The sequence below is a fragment of the Eucyclogobius newberryi genome, unplaced genomic scaffold (genome assembly GCF_026437365.1).
Source record: "Eucyclogobius newberryi isolate DKJ021-1_F unplaced genomic scaffold, fEucNew1.0.hap1 SCAF_17, whole genome shotgun sequence".
Taxonomy (NCBI): Eukaryota; Metazoa; Chordata; class Actinopteri; order Gobiiformes; family Gobiidae; genus Eucyclogobius; species Eucyclogobius newberryi.
In genome coordinates this window covers 3,038,696-3,056,376 of record NW_027315801.1, presented here as the reverse complement: position 1 = coordinate 3,056,376, position 17,681 = coordinate 3,038,696, and the positions used below count along the sequence as shown (strand labels likewise).

At 45.3% G+C, this 17,681-nt stretch overlaps 1 protein-coding gene across 1 annotated transcript in view; it reads left to right on the top strand.

Moving 5' to 3' along the window:
• Window positions 1–16,164, top strand: part of LOC140362621 (forkhead box protein J3-like) — an 81,448-nt gene extending 65,284 nt beyond the window's left edge. The window contains exons 10-13 of the mRNA XM_072448726.1: window positions 7,147–7,248; window positions 9,292–9,612; window positions 12,080–12,178; window positions 13,899–16,164. Of these exons, the coding sequence (XP_072304827.1) occupies window positions 7,147–7,248; window positions 9,292–9,612; window positions 12,080–12,178; window positions 13,899–14,023 (647 nt within the window). The 3' untranslated portion in view covers window positions 14,024–16,164. The remainder of the gene's footprint in view (window positions 1–7,146; window positions 7,249–9,291; window positions 9,613–12,079; window positions 12,179–13,898) is intronic.
• Window positions 16,165–17,681: the final 1,517 nt, after the last annotated feature.

The following is a 17,681-nucleotide window of genomic DNA, read 5'->3' as shown; positions in this document are numbered from 1 at the left end:
AGGCCGGTCCATGTTTAGTCCTGACTCTGGCACCAGCAGGAGGCCGGTCCATGTTTAGTCCTGTCTCTGGCACCAGCAGGAGGCCGGTCCATGTTTAGTCCTGACTCTAGCACCAGCAGGAGGCCGCTCCATGTTTAGTCCTGACTCTGGCACCAGCAGGAGGCCGGTCCATGTTTAGTCCTGACTCTGGCACCAGCAGGAGGCCGGTCCATGTTTAGTCCTGACTCTGGCACCAGCAGGAGGCCGGTCCATGTTTAGTCCTGACTCTGGCACCAGCAGGAGGCCGGTCCATGTTTAGTCCTGACTCTGGCACCAGCAGGAGGCCGGTCCGTGTTTAGTCCTGACTCTAGCACCAGCAGGAGGCCGCTCCATGTTTAGTCCTGACTCTGGCACCAGCAGGAGGCTGGTCCATGTTTAGTCCTGACTCTGGCACCAGCAGGAGGCCGGTCCGTGTTTAGTCCTGACTCTAGCACCAGCAGGAGGCCGCTCCATGTTTAGTCCTGACTCTGGCACCAGCAGGAGGCTGGTCCATGTTTAGTCCTGACTCTGGCACCAGCAGGAGGCTGGTCCATGTTTAGTCCTGACTCTGGCACCAGCAGGAGGCCGGTCCGTGTTTAGTCCTGACTCTAGCACCAGCAGGAGGCCGCTCCGTGTTTAGTCCTGACTCTGGCACCAGCAGGAGGCCGGTCCGTGTTTAGTCCTGACTCTGGCACCAGCAGGAGGCCGGTCCATGTTTAGTCCTGACTCTGGCACCAGCAGGAGGCCGGTCCATGTTTAGTCCTGTCTCTGGCACCAGCAGGAGGCCGGTCCATGTTTAGTCCTGACTCTGGCACCAGCAGGAGGCCGGTCCATGTTTAGTCCTGACTCTGGCACCAGCAGGAGGCCGGTCCATGTTTAGTCCTGACTCTGGCACCAGCAGGAGGCCGGTCCATGTTTAGTCCTGACTCTGGCACCAGCAGGAGGCCGGTCCATGTTTAGTCCTGACTCTGGCACCAGCAGGAGGCCGGTCCGTGTTTAGTCCTGACTCTGGCACCAGCAGGAGGCCGGTCCGTGTTTAGTCCTGACTCTAGCACCATCAGGAGGCCGGTCCGTGTTTAGTCCTGACTCTGGCACCAGCAGGAGGCTGGTCCATGTTTAGTCCTGACTCTGGCACCAGCAGGAGGCCAGTCCGTGTTTAGTCCTGACTCTAGCACCAGCAGGAGGCCGCTCCATGTTTAGTCCTGACTCTGGCACCAGCAGGAGGCCGGTCCATGTTTAGTCCTGACTCTGGCACCAGCAGGAGGCCTGTCCGTGTTTAGTCCTGACTCTGGCACCAGCAGGACGCTGGTCCATGTTTAGTCCTGACTCTGGCACCAGCAGGAGGCTGGTCCATGTTTAGTCCTGACTCTGTCACCAGCAGGAGGCCGGTCCGTGTTTAGTCCTGACTCTGGCACCAGCAGGAGGCCGGTCCGTGTTTAGTCCTGACTCTGGCACCAGCAGGAGGCCGGTCCCTGAGGTCCTCAAAGTCTGAGATGGTTCATATGGCACTAACATGTCTGAGATGTACTTTGGTGCTAGGCCATGGAGAGACTTACACAAGCAGAGCTGCTTTAAAGTCTCTTCTCTGAGCCACAGTGATTGTCAGGAAAAGTTTTGAAGAGCACATTTCCACAGCACAAACCCTCACGTCCTTCCACAGAACATAACATACAACAAGCAACATCGTGCACCGGTCCTGAGTCGAGAGAGGATATTATGTACAAGTTGCAGTTCACATTTTGTTTATTGTGGTAATGACTGCATCATATTTCCTTGGCAGCGTTGGACAGATAAGCTCTCCCGTATCCCCGAGCCTCTCCCGCTCTCTTCCTCCCTCGGCATCCCGTCTTATGAGGCCGGGCGAGTCTAATACGGCCCAGATCCTCTGTAGCGCCGCCGAGCCTTTCCCACGTCATATTCCCAGGCCAAAAGAAAGAGCATTTTACTTTGTTTATCATTCCCCTCAACCAATAGATGGATATATCAAATCCTGCTGTGGCTTTAGGTCTCATTGTTTGTTTGTGCATGAAGGAAAGGTGAAGGCGAGCGTGCCTCTCCCTTTGATTTGAGACCGGATTGTGTTCACACCGAAGTGAAGTTACTCCCCCTAGTGGCAGGTTGTTGGAGTTATCGCCGTTCATTTGACAGCGGTTTTACCCATATTAAATGAAATATTTTAGGACGGGGATGAAGGATGGCTCGACAGGACGCTTGCATAATTTATTAGTCACACAAATCCACATTCCTGTTTTTATGGGATGTTTAATACTTGAAAATAAATTAGTCATCAAAATGTGGCGTGGTGTGAAAGGAGAAAAGAGAGCCTTCATCTTCAATGTAAGTGTCATATTGTGCAATGTGATGACAGTTTGAGTCAGACCAGCGGTTGAAAGCTCATGTTTATAGTTTAGTCTTTATTTCACAATGTTCAACATGTTCTGCATTTCACCATTGTATGTTCCAGGCCGTGTGTGTAAGATTTGGATTTCAAATTTTGATTCCCATGCGTCTCCAGACTGAAATAAAATAACAAATCAAATGTATTCTTAACTCTTTCACTGCCAGCTCTATTCTTACAGGACCTGCCAGGGGTTTTACTAGATCTGAACAGTCTTCACTGACAACATTGTGCCACAGGTTTAACCACATGTTGCACGCCAAAAGAAAAGTCTATAACACATGGAACAGAACAGGACCAGAGAGAACATATCAAGCAAAAGAAAACTAATAACATGAATTCAAGTCCAAAGTAAATGTCCAATTTAGTCTAAAGACCCCGCCAAAGTCTAGTATTTTGAGCCAAAAAGTGGAGAAAAGCGCACTTTTGTTAATCAAAGTTTTGTTTTTTTTGTTCAGGAAATTATGTGCAACCACAACAAAAAGTATTTATGATTATAATATATATATAATATAATATATATAAGATATTTACATGGTAAAAAGAGCAAAGCAAAGATGACTTGCATCTTTTATTTTAATGTTTTCAAACTAACAAAAGCAGCAGACCACAAGGAGCGTCCCAAGAATCGTCCCTTTTATGATAATATACTGCACATGCAGAGGTCAACGAGGGTCAGAACGGCCAGAGCTACATTCCTGCACTCTGAGTGATTGGGGGGAAAGTGTATGTTAAATGTATTATAGACCTATATAAAGGGCTCAGGGTGAGATAAGACTTAAAAAGGTGGCTCACTCCTGGCCTGTCTATAAAACATACTGCATGTCCTTATTTTACTTCTGTGTGGAATGATGATATAAAATACACCAGATTGAGAATGTGTGGGTGTGTGTGTGTGTGTGTGGTGTGTGTGTGTGTGGTGTGTGTGTGGTGTGTGTGTGTGTGTGGTGTGTGTGTGTGTGTGTGTGGTGTGTGTGTGTGTGGTGTGTGTGTGGTGTGTGTGTGTGTGTGGTGTGTGTGTGTGTGTGTGTGTGTGTGTGTGTGTGGTGTGTGTGTGTGTGGTGTGTGTGTGGTGTGTGTGTTTGTGTGGTGTGTGTGTGTGTGTGTGTGTGTGTGCGTGCGTGTGTGTGTGTGTGCGAGTGTGTGTGCGTGCGTGTGTGTGTTTGTGTAAGTGTGTGTGTGTGTGTGCGTGCATGTGTGTGTTTGTGTAAGTGTGTGCGTGCGTGTGTGTGTGTGTGCGTGCGAGTGTGTGTGTGTGTGTGTGTGTGTGCGTGCGTGTGTGTGAGTGTGTGTGCGTGCGTGTGTGTGTTTGTGTAAGTGTGTGTGTGCGAGTGCGTGTGTGTGTGCGTGCGTGTGTATGTGTGTGTATATGTGTGTGTGTGCGTGCGTGTGCGAGTGCGTGTGTGTGTGTTTGCGTTTATGCGAGTGTGTGTGTGTGCGTGCGAGTGCGTGTGTGTGTGCGTGCGTGCGTGCGTGCGTGTGTATGTGTGTGCGCAGCATGAGTAAACAACATGAAGTCACACAGTCTCTCCAGTCCAGGGTCCTAGATCACCCCATGTTACACCAGGATGCGATGGTTCTGTCCTGAGGGAGCGATGTGCGTCATCATGTCATATAATCATGTTATAATAAAGTGTTCATTATGAAAACATGCTGCTTGTGGTTGTTTATCCAATCAGAAAGCACAAACCTGCCAGTTCCTACATCAAAAACTAGTTGGTTTAAACTGAAAATGCTGTGCGGTCTGGTGGTCGAGGGGTTAAAACAGAAGCACATATGCCAGGCTCTGTGCAGCCGGCCTCAATGTCGTGAGTTTGGGTCCCAGCTTCGGCAGTTTGCTGATTGTCCTCCATTCTCTCACCCCCAATTCTAATAAAGCCAACAGGCCAAAAGAAACCCTAAAAGTCCTCTCTTCTGCCAATCATGAGGCAGTGCTAGTGCAGCCTCTGCAGCTCAGTGAGGGAATTCTGGACATTCTGATTTGCTTTCGCTTCAGACATGGCTGTACCAAACAGCTGTGATTGTAGTTCCTTTGTAAACCAGTAGGAGCGCAGGCTACACATATCTTACCTTTAAATGACTGGGTAAATAAACATCACTTTCAGTAAGTCAAAGTTAGCTCGTCCAAACCAGGACTGAGGCGTGAGAACGACCCGGGTTTCACCAAGAGAAGAAGGCAAGACAAGTTTATTTGTAGAGCACATTTCATACACAAGGCAATTCAAAGTGCTTCACACAGCAGGAAAAATGCATTAAAGTCACAAAGAAATTACAGAAACAGAAATACAATAAAATTAACTAAATTAAAAATTATCAATCCAACTGATTTTCTAAACTAATAAAATCACAAACAAAAGAGAAGAGTGCAAAGAAAAAATCCTTTCAGTCATATGCGCAGCTAAACAAAACTGTTTTTAGCTTAGATTTGAACATTGTCAGAGTAGAAGCCTGTCTCACATCTTCAGGAAGACTGTTCCAGATTTTAGCTGCATAAAACTGAAACGCAGATTCCCCATGTTTTGTCCTGACTCTGGCACCAGCAGGAGGCCGGTCCCTGAGGTCCTCAGAGTCCGAGATGGTTCATATGGCACTAACATATCCAAGATGTACTTTGGTGCTAGGCCATGGAGAGACTTGTACACAAGCAGAGCTGCTTTAAAGTCTATTCTCTGAGCCACAGGGGGCAGTGCAGAGACCTGAGAACAGGACTAATGTGCTCATACTTCCTGGTTCTGGTCAGGACCCGAGCAGCAGCGTTCTGGATGTACTGCAGCTGTTTTACAGCTCGTTTGGAGAGACCAGTGAGCAGGCCGTTACAGTAGTCTAATCTACTGGAGACAAACGCATGGATAAGTCTCTCTAAATCTGGTTTTGACACTATATTTTTGATTTTGGCAATGTTTTTTAGATGGTAAAAAGCTGCTGATGTTATTGATTTGACGTGGCTATTAAAGTTCAAGTCTGAGTCCATTATTACCCCCAGATTTCTAATTTGGTTTGTAGGTTTTAGAGCGAGACTCTGGAGGTGACCGCTAACACTTTCTCTTTGTTTCTGTGGGCCAAAAACGATTATTTCAGTCGTGTTTGAGTTCAGCTGGAGAAAGTTGTTTTGCATCCACACACTGATCTGTTGGATGCAGTGACAGAGTGAATCCACTGGTCCATAGTCACCTGCCGATAGTGAAACATAGATCTGAGTGTCGTCTGCATCATTGTGATAGGACACATTTTCACTGCGTATCAACTGACCTAACGGCAGCATGTAGAGGTTGGGGCACTCCACAGGTCAGGGTCATGTGGTCTGAGACACAGCTACCAATTTCAACAAAGTACTTCCTATCTTCCAGATAGGACCTTAACCAGTTTAGGGCGGGGCCAGTGATGCCCACCCAGTCCTCTAGTCTCTGTAAGAGGATCCCATGATCGACAGTGTCAAAAGCAGCATCAGATCTAACAGAATTAAGACTGAGGCTTTGCCCGTGTCAGTGTTCAGGCGGATGTCATTTGTCACCTTGACAAGAGCAGTCTCAGTGCTGTGATGAGGTCTAAAACCTGACTGAAAAACATCAAATGAGTTGTTTATTAAGAGGAAATCTGTGAGCTGTTGGTAAACAACCTTTTCAAGGACTTTGCCCCAAAATGGCAGATTAGAGACGGGCCGGTAATGACTCAGTACTGCGGCATCAAGACTGCTCTTCTTTAGGAGAGGCTTTATGACCGCAGTTTTCAAAGACATTGGGAATGTTCCAGATTGAAGCGACATGTTAACTATGTGAGTGAGTGGTGCTAACAAACTGTTCAGCACAGACTTTAGAAATCTGGTGGGTAACACATCAAGGCAGCATGTAGATGAACTCAGACTGGTGATGATCTCATGGACAGTTTTGTCAGTTACTGGTGCAAAGTGAGTTAGCTCTAAGTGTCTTGGTGGTTTTAGGGTAATTTTTTGCATTGTGGGATTTATAGCATTTTTAATGCCCTGAACTTTGTCATTAAAGAATAATGCAAACTCATTACACTTGGATGTGGAAATGAGTTCTAACGGCAGCTGAGCTGGAGGGTTTGTTAATCTGTTTACTGTGGCAAACAGGACACGCAAGTTGTTACTGCAGCTTCCAATTATTTCAGAAAAATATCTTTCCCTAGTTCTACATAAGATTAGGTTGTACATGTTCAGCTTTTCTTTGTAAATCTCTTTTTGAACCTGGAGCTTTGACTTGCGCCATTTCCGTTCGGCCCTGCGGCACTCCCTTTTCTGTGCCCTGACCGAATCATCATTTCTCCACGGCGCCTTCTGCTTATTTTTAACCATTTTAGCCTTTATAGGGGCGATGGTGTCCAGAACATTCAAAACACTAGATGTAACAGAGTTCAACAAATCATTTACATTAGAACATGAGACAAGAAGAAGAATCTCATTTCAAATCTTTATGCAAATCACTCTTATCTTTCCTCCAAGGGCCATAATAGAATCGAGCCAAGTGGCGGAGTGCCGGGCCGCGATCATTGGTGAAACTCTTATCATTACAAACACTTTTATGTAAAATATAGGCTATTGAATGTATTATTTCATTCATCACATGGACACAAGTGCACACACATCTTACATTGCCAAGACAGTTACAAAAGCTCCAGACTTTATAAGAAAGGGGGGAAAAGCCAGTTTGTTTTAAAAGATATACAGAAGCACGTACAGTACATAACCTGTTCCTTTTGTGTGTTGGGTCCAGGCCTGTCCTCAGACTGGTATCCAAACCTGGACTGGCTCAAAGAAAGCTGTCGCATCGCCACCAGCTACAACTGGGCTGACGTGGACCTGTCGCCTTTTCAAGGTAACGCAATGTTGTATTTGCTCTCTCTCCATTACTGCTACATTTGACTTAAACAAATACAACACATACCAGTGTCCTGTGCGTGCCTTCCACAAAACTGTTTACTATGTTATAATATAGTATATATAATCACAGAGCATTCTATTGGATCAATATTATTTATCACAGATTTGACTACAGATTCAATTTGGTTGAAATATAGTGTTTTCTGGGGTCTAGTCATGAATAGAAACGATCGAGTTCAACGTTTGTGATCATCATCTCAATCCAGATTCTGAAAAGCTCCTTCCACGCGTGTGTCAGGAGAACGGTCCTCACAACGTCATTAATAATGTTTTTTTGGAAGCAGCCGCAGGTCTATTGCAGGGAACTCTTATATCCATGCTCTCTCTGTTGACTGTGGCTGATGCCGGCCGTACAATGCCTCTCCCTGTTTCCACTCCGGCCCTGGAGGCTCTATATTCCAGCCCTCAGTTTAGTAATGGTTCTGGCCTAATAAAAGTCATTATGCAGCATCACACACATCTCCCGCGTCCGCCTCCCTCTCTCCCCAACGTATGATGTGAATAATCCAATTAGGCCCGGCTCGCTAACAGCCTGTTATCACGGACGCTGCACAAAGCCGCGCGACACGGGGGCTGCTTTCAAATGCTCCGCGTGGTCCTTCCCTCCTTCCCTCCCTCCCTCCTCGTCCTCCTCGCTCCTCGTTTCCTTCCCGCGGCGCTTGACCTCCCCGAACACGAGAGACGCCATCCCTCACGCCGCCCGGCACGTCTCCCGAGCAGCAGGCCAAATGTAGCTCAAAGGGAAGTGTCTGTGGAAATATTGCGCCGGGAAATAAACGGCTCTCCTTTTGTGTGAACGGAGAGGAGTGAAAGGGTGTTGCGTTCAGGGAGTCGACAGAAATGTGGAAATGTTCAATGCTTTGTGGCTCTTATTGCAACGGAAAGCGGCAGGTGTTTTTGAAGGTCGGCGGTGAGACTGGATAAAATGTCATCATCTGGGATTTGCCTAGTGTAAAGCAAACATAGATGACACATAATTATGATGTTGAATTAAAATGAACTGAATTGTTTGCGTTTTTTGGGATGTCGGAGGCACAGATCATCCGCTCAAAGTGATTTATGTCCCAAGAAACATAACCAAACGTGATGCTAACCTGCCTCAAGCTAAGGGGAAAATATACTGTGATCACCGGTCCAACACAAAAAAAATGCGTACCGTATTAGTAGTACTATAAGTCGCACGTTTTTTCAAAGTTTTGGCCGGGGTGCGACTTATACTTATTCTTATACTTTTATACTTATACTCCGGAGTGACTTATATGCGATATTATTTGTTATTTTCACACTTGCAACTGCATTTCATACTCAAGTACTTTTTTCTCTATAATGATTTTTTTGGCTGGTGCGACTTATAGTCCGGAAAATACGATGTATTTCTATATTTTGTACAAGGCTTTGTTGATACTCATGGGCAGATTTGTACAGGTTTTCAAATGTTGGCACATCTGACAAAGGAGCGGCTGATATTTAAACAAGTTCGTACACATTAAGGATGAGCTTTATGTTGAATGATCACGTTTGAGCCTTGATGGAGGAAGAGAGGCTTGGTGTATGCGTTATGAACGGATGGATGTTGATTTTAGAATAGTATTTTAATGATTTGACTCTCTGTAGTGTCTGTTTCATTTACGTATAGTAATTTAGTCTATATGTGTATTGGATGAACAGAATCAGAATAGGTTTATTGCCATTGTCAATGAACAAAATTCACAAATATAGGAGCTTGTCTTGGTGATCGATGCAACACAAAACAATAAAACAATGAATAAGTCATATTAATAAGCTATCAGATGAAAAAAATAAGAATAAGAACATACATAAACCTGTACATTAGCATTCACCCCTGGAACCTCGGTTAATGTATTGTTGTGTACTGTCCCTGTACAAATAAAGACATACCATAGCAGTTACCATAGCACTGGAAACCTCTTTCACATGACGTTTCTCTGTTCTTCCTGTCCCTCATGCCTCTGCCCAGGTCTGAAGGAGAGCATGCGTCAGGCCGAGCTCAATAACTGGACTTTAGACGCGGCGCAGATGGCCGACCTGTGCTCGTCCATAAACCAGTTTTTCACCGCGACCGGAGTCATCCCGCCGCAGAGCAGTGCCCACCCCCCTCACCCGTCCCACCCGTCCCACCCGCAGCACCCGTCCCACCCGCCTCAGAGTGGACCGTCCCAAGCACAGCAGCAGCAGCAGCAGCAGCAGCAGCAGCAGCAGCAGCACAGCGGGGGAGGCATGCACCAGAAGAGCGGCCAGCACAACCAGCACGGGCAACACAACCAGCACATCAGCACAGGTGTGGTAGCGGCACTAGCTAGAGTTTAGCCGTAGCACCGCTGTTTGATGATGGATATTAATAGAGCTTATAGAGCCAATTGCAAATTGTACTGCAATCTAGGCCTTTCCCTTCATCTGACATATTGGTATACTGAAATCCTAGAAGGGGAGTGTGTTCATGGTCTTACTATGTCACACCGAAGATCACTTTAGCTGTCATCATATCAAACAAAAAACTCTGCCATAGAGCAATTATGATCGAGTTGTATATGATCAACGAAAGAAAATCTCTGATGGCGCTTCCACAACTGGTTCATCGAGAATTCCAAGGAACACATCAGACAGGTCAGGGATGAAGTTGTGTAGAATTTAAAGCAGGGTTAGGTTATTTCCCCCGTCTCATGGGGCACAGTTCAATCCGGAAATGGAAAGAGTTTGGCTCGACTACAAACCAAGACATGGCCGTCCACCAAAACCTACAGGCTGAACAAAGACAGCACTGACCAGAGATGTAGCCAAGAGGCCCATGGGAAGTCTGGAGGAGCTGCAGAGATCCACAGCTCAGGACAACTACATAAATCTGGCCTTTATGTAAGAGCCTGCCACTGTTGAAAAGCAGCCGTAAGAATCATGTGGAGGACACAGCGGACATGTGGAGGACACAGCGGACATGTGGAGGACACAGCGGACATGCGGAGGACACAGCGGACATGCGGAGGACACAGCGGACATGCGGAGGACACAGCGGACATGCGGAGGACACAGCGGACATGTGGAGGACACAGCAGACATGTGGAGGACACAGCGGACATGTGGAGGACACAGCGGACATGTGGAGGACACAGCGGACATGTGGAGGACACAGCAGACATGCGGAGGACACAGCAGACATGCGGAGGACACAGCAGACATGCGGAGGACACAGCAGACATGTGACACAGCAGACATGTGGAGGACACAGCAGACATGTGGAGGACACAGCAGACATGCGGAGGACACAGCAGACATGAGGAGGACACAGCAGACATGTGACACAGCAGACATGTGGAGGACACAGCAGACATGTGGAGGACACAGCAGACATGAGGAGGACACAGCAGACATGAGGAGGACACAGCAGACATGTGGAGGACACAGCAGACATGTGACACAGCAGACATGTGGAGGACACAGCAGACATGAGGAGGACACAGCAGACATGAGGAGGACACAGCAGACATGTGGAGGACACAGCAGACATGAGGAGGACACAGCAGACATGTGGAGGACACAGCAGACATGTGGAGGACACAGCAGACATGTGACACAGCAGACATGTGGAGGACACAGCAGACATGTGGAGGACACAGCAGACATGCGGAGGACACAGCACATGTGGAGGACACAGCAGACATGTGGAGGACACAGCAGACATGTGGAGGACACAGCAGACATGAGGAGGACACAGCAGACATGTGGAGGACACAGCAGACATGCGGAGGACACAGCACATGTGGAGGACACAGCAGACATGTGGAGGACACAGCAGACATGTGGAGGACACAGCAGACATGCGGAGGACACAGCAGACATGTGGAGGACACAGCAGACATGCGGAGGACACAGCGGACACAGCAGACATGTGGAGGACACAGCAGACATGTGGAGGACACAGCAGACATGCGGAGGACACAGCAGACATGCGGAGGACACAGCAGACATGCGGAGGACACAGCAGACATGCGGAGGACACAGCAGACATGTGGAAGAAGCTGCTCTGGTCTGATCAACCAAAAGCTCAAATGTTTTTGGCTTAAATCAAAACGGTGTGTTGTGTAAAAATACCACGACACATGTCTCTGAAGACATCGTCCCGACTGTCAAACATGATGGAGTCAGCTTCATGAAGAACATGTTCATGAGTTAGAACGGCCCAGTCAAAGTCCAGACCTAAATCCAGTTGAGAATCTGTGACAAGATCTGAAAACGCTCTCCATTAAATCTGACTGAGCTTGAGCTGTTTAATGAAGAAGAACGGACAAAATGTTTAGTCTGTAGATGTGAAACTAGAAGAGACAAACCCCAAATGAAATGCTGCTGTAATTGCAGCGAAAGGCGGTTCCACAAAGTATTGACTCAGGGGGCCTGAATACTTTGGCATGGAGTACTTTTCAGTTGTTTATGTTTCCAAAAATCTGGAAATCATGCATTATTTTCCCACCACTTCATAATTGTGTGCTACTTTGTGTTGCTGCCAATGCAATTTATGTTTGTGGTTGTGATGCGACAAAAGGAAAAGTTCCGGCCGTATGGATATTTTTGCACGCCACTTCATATTGGCTCAACTACATTTTGCTAAAACATTTTTAAACACGCTTAAAGATGATGATTTAACCAAGACTGAACGAGTTGACGATTTATTTATTGACAGCTCCTGTGATGAAGTGGCAGACGTGTGAACGGCAGCACTGAATCACTGACCTCTTGTCTGTTTGATGTTTCCACAGGGAGTTTGTACATGGACTCCAGACAAAACATGTCTCTGATGGGCCCTCCCGGATACTCCCACCTGCCCCCCATCAGCAGCCCCGCCCCCAGTCTAACAGGTGAACGCCACGTCATCTGTCTCTCTGCTGGACAAGCTAAATAAATCCATGTATACATATAGAAGTAGCATGTTCTATTAAACTCCTGCCGTACATTTAAGATTATTATAATGTAAATATGTTTTGGCAGCACAACAGGGAGTCGTGGAGTTGTCCCTGTGCCTGGATGGGATGTGTTTGGATGCTCTGTTTTGTTCCAGCATCCTAAAACATGCACAGTAGACTTATCTTCTTGTTTACCTTGTTCAAAATATGAAAAAATATGTATTTAAAGGTGCTGTACCTAATTGTTTGTCTTTCTTAAAAATGTGAAATGCAGAATTTGTTCATTTTAAACAGTTTGCAGCGCTCGGCGTGTATTGCTAACTTACCTAATGCATTTTGAGGATCATTATTTACCACAATGTTTACCCACAATTTACTGTCACCGCAAAGCTAAAGCTTTGACCCTAAGAGCTGCTTTTAAGACATATCTGAGCTCGGGTAAAACATGTTTTAATTTATTACATGAAAAAAACAGCCCCTTTAAATATAGGGAAATGCATGTACAGTATTTTCCGGACTACAAGTTGCACCAGCCAAAAACAGCATAATAGAGAAGAAAAAAACATATATAAGTCGCACTCGAGTATAAGTCGCATTTTTGGGGGAAAATGTATTTGATAATATCCAAGACCAAGACATTTCATTTTGAAATGCAATTTAAAATGATAACAGATTAGAGAACATGGTGAATAGGTGTACGTATGCTAACGCTAACACCTTCAGCTACATGACGTATGCTAACGCTAACACCTTCAGCTACATGACGTATGCTAATGCTAACATCTTCAGCTACATGAGGCACAGACAGAACTGTGGTAAGTGTCTGGTATGTTAACGTAACATATGAACAGTTATTCAGATAACTATAGCATAAAGAACATGCTAACAAGTTTAGCAAAGCATCAGTTTTACCCCAAATCACTAAATCCACTGAATTCTTCTTCCTCTGTGTCACTTCTAAACAACTCCACAAACTCCAGAGGAAGAGGAAGTGCAGATTCTTCTTCTGCGTCGCTTAGAGCCTAGAGCGCCCTCTTGTGGTTGTCAGTGTGAAAATAACAAATAACATCACATATAAGTCGCTCCGGAGTGTAAATCGACAATTTGAGAACTCAAGCGGAAATGCGCATGCGCACTCCCCCGTGTGGACGCATAAAAAACACAAGTGCGTTTGTTTATTAGCGCGACGGATCGCATCGCATCTCTCGTCTCCCGTAGATTTCCGTCTTCTTCTGAATCAGCTCGAACTGTCTTTCTCCGTCTTCATTTTGTCCCGTACACTGAGGGAACTATATTATGATAGATCCATGCGCTTAGACACGGGGAAACGTGGGACGAGCCACACGCGGCTGCAGGTGAGCGGTAGGTGCGTTTTATGATTGATACGTGGCAGGACTAATCGGCCACGAGGAAATAAGACTCGTCCAAAAAAATCGTCCATTACGCCTTTAAGTCTTACTCTTGTGCCTCATGATTTTGAAGGACAAAACTAGGTCTAAAACAAAAACAACAACAAAATGATGAAGAACGTAAACCAGAAAAATGGCTAAACTGTATACGGTCAAAGTTGTCGTCAAATGAAACAAAATAGAAATAAAAACTGCTGATGCCTGTGGACGTGTCCCCGTGGCACGTTTGGGGATCCGCCGCACTGACCCGCTCTGTTCCTCTCCAGGGCACCACAGTCAGCTGAGCCAGCCACAGCCGCACCCTCTGGGCCCCGCGGGACACTTCCAGGTGAGACGCATGCTCACCACTGACGACATCCAGGACGATTTCGACTGGGACTCCATCGTCTAAACAGCCCGAAACTCCCCGCCAAGACTTTCACACAAAAAAAAACACGACACGGACTGAAGAAACGTTGACGCGACGTGCGATTCCAGGGACCTGCATCGCCATGGAAACGGAAGACAATCCGAGCGGAAAAAAACAATGGGATTTTAGTTTCTGGGAGAGATGACAAACTCGACTGGACCACGTGTAGAAATATCGCCCAAAGTATGGATTGTGGATGTTGCATCGCCGTTGACAACAGGGTTAACCTTCACCAAAAGGTTGTGAAGTCCTCATGCACTTTTCAGTCTCCTAAAGCTAACTCTGGCTACACTGAGTATTGAGTATTACTGCAGAAAGAACGACTGAGCAGGTGAAGAACGGAAAACGTGCCAACGAAAGCTCAACATCAAGGGAAAACAACGAGAAATCTCGACTTCGAGCAGATGTTTTCTTTTGGAATTGTGGAATAGGATCTCCAACTTCATATTGCAATGGTACAGGTTTGTTCAGACATGTTCCGGATTCATCCATCTTTATGCTTCAACGGATAATTCTACCAATAAGATGTAACAGTCAATTCTAGTTGCTATGTTTACAGACAAAACCCAAAACTAAATGGAAGCAATCGCAGTCGCTCAACATGTCACACTTCAAATAGAATGAAAATAAATGAAATGTGAATTTGCTGTTTTAATTACAGGCAGCAAATAAAAAGCTCCAGCATTGTTTAACAGGACCGACTTCAAACGCGTCTAAACATCTTGTATTCGTCGTCTACAAAGCGACAGGAAGTGTGCCGGCTGAATCTTGAAGGACTAGTGAATGGCACCACCTACTGTAACGTAAAGGTACTGCAGCGGTCCCTCTAATATTCGTGTTTGCTGTCGATTTTCAAGGTCACATTGGAGCCTAATCACGAGCTGCTGCCGTTGTTGATTTGTCGTGCCATATTTTCAAGTAACGTGGCACGATTCTGCAACCGCACGTCCCCCGTAAGATATAAACAATTATGCTTATTCGCTAGTCTTCATTGTAATCCTGGGTAAAACTGGTAATTGCTCACACATTTATACGTTTGAGCTGGCTTTGACACTACATACATCTTTTATCAAAATGTATGCTTTGTGCGCATTTCCCAAAATACTTCATACAATAATATCTGAATATATTTAATTTCAAACCATTTAAACTCATATAGTACAGATTGTAATCGACCATATAAATCAAATATGTGCTTGTGGATTAGGGTTTGTCTCTTTTATACCATTGCGTTTAATCTATCCACTAATTTGTTATTATTTGTCATTATTTTTTTGCTGTTACAGTCCAGCCATATTCCAACGACAACACTGTGTTTACAAGTATTTTTACAGCTGTTACGGTTGTGGGTTAAAGGCAGTCATAACACCTCACTTCATTTATAAGCTCACAGATACAGAATACTTCTCAGTCATGCGCAGATCACGTTATTTGACAATGTTCGAGCGGTTTTAAGGGGTGTCGCCGGGCGGTTCGAGGAGTCCGTTTTGCGTTGCCTCTCGTTTGAACAAAAGAAAAGCAGTTTTTGCACAGTTTGTTAGCAACAACAACAACAACAACAACAACAAAATGGACGCTCTATGTCACGTTTCTAAGGACTTTTCAAAACAAAAATGGTGTCGGAAATGTTGTGAGACTTTTTACTGTGACTTTTCTGTTGCTCTTGTGCCGTGTGTATCGTCCTGTCTGGTTTCATTTAGCACACGATTCTGTAAAGAAGAAAAAAGAACAAGAAGAAGAAGAAAAAAAAAGAACCCACGTGAAGCTTTGTATTAAACGGGTACAGATTCGAAGGTGCTTGTTGGCGCTTTAAAAATACAAAAAAAAATAGTCATGATATTGCCATTCCGTGCTGTTCACGGTGAGCAGCACAAACACACACACATATATATATCTCGTGTGTTATTTGCGTGTCGTCCCTGTAAATAAGTACGTGCTCCTCTGTCGCCACTGAAAAAGCCCACGCGGGAGAGAAAGTATTTTGTTATCATTATTATTAGGTGCGTGTACATACGTTAGTGGATTGTAAATAGGCTGTGTGCGTCCTGAGTATTCTGTGTTTGGAGATAAATGTCTGTTCAGTGTTTTCAGTATTAAAAATGTCATGGAGCATTTCTACTGCACTTCAAGTCGACTCGTCTTTATTTCCGAGCTACGTTCTCAGCGTGTCGACGTTTAGTTTGTGGATATTTCATGTTTACCGTGGAAAAACTGTGTTCATAGTGGCACATGTTGGCGTTGCCCTTCCGTGTGTAACCTCGGCCTTCAGTGACGGGAGAAAGCGAAACGGGTGAAGTTCCATCGAGGTTTGAACTGGGAAACCTCCATTTGGTAGGTGAACGCTTAACCGACCCCCCCAACACTTTACTAACTAGTTAATTAAAGATGCACTATGTCATTTTTATGGTTTGGGGTCCATCGCCTGCTTGTCTCCATGAAGATGTCATTGCTTTACCTGGACGGTGTACCGTATTTTCCGGACTATAAGTTGCTCCCGAGTATAAGAATAAAATGCAGTTGCAAGTGTGACAATAACAAATAATATCACATATAAGTCGCTCCGGAGTATAAGTATATAAGTATAAATATAAGTAAAGTCGCACCCCGGCCAAAACTATGAAAAAAGGTGCGACTTATAGTCCTGAAAATATGGTACTTTGTCAAACTTGGAAAAAACACGCATTCTTACTGTAGGTGAGCTCGCCTCGCCACAGATTGGGTCTTACTGTCTCCATAGAGATAGTAGAAGTAAATGTAATAAAATGAAACCTGTTTTGCCCCAGTACAAATACACTGCATCTAATTATAGAGCGTTTTATTCTGTGCTAAGCAGGAAGTTACGATGCTGATGTTTGTTAGCTTTACCGTGACTGCGCTGGCCACTGAAAGTTGTAAAAAGCACTTGTAAACTCATGACGGTGAATATGTAAATGATAGGAATGCATTATATTATAGGTGAGCAATAACTCTGGCTGCAAACTATTTAAAATTAAGTTGTTTTTTATTTATTTGTTCTATTAAAGACTCATTCACACATTCTGAGGGGCAATCAATATAAAAGCATCTCCATGGAGACAAGGTGAGGTGTCCTACACAAAAAATGTTGGACAACTTGCAAACAAATAAATGAATAGCCCTGTTACTGTATGTAAATGATTATTGTAAGTTAAACTCTTTAGCTGGATACCTACACTTATCTATTCATAGGTTTCAGCTTCCTCTTTTTCCCCTGATTACTTTATATCAGTTTTATTTCCTGCACTTTTCTCTTCCCCGTGTCGTCCAGCAGGTGTCAGGCTCGTGCCGCAGAGCCACCGTGTGCAGCTGCCTCTGCTGTGCTGCATGTAAACTGCGACCACCCATGTTCTACTGTGTGAAAGTCACACAATGTTCCAGCTGCCTTCACGGCCCCCTCTCCCCGCTTCAAAGTGCTCTCCATTCACCACAAACACGCCACAACCTACTATCACTGCCTACGCGCTCATCATTCACCTACAGAGTGTCCGACAGCGGCAAAGTATCACAATGTAATATCTGAGGCTTCTGTTGGAATCTGTCTTGTTCAAAGAAGAAGAATATCAATGAAGGCATGAAACGTAAGAAGGCAGTGACATATAGCTTCTTATTCCATGACACGCTT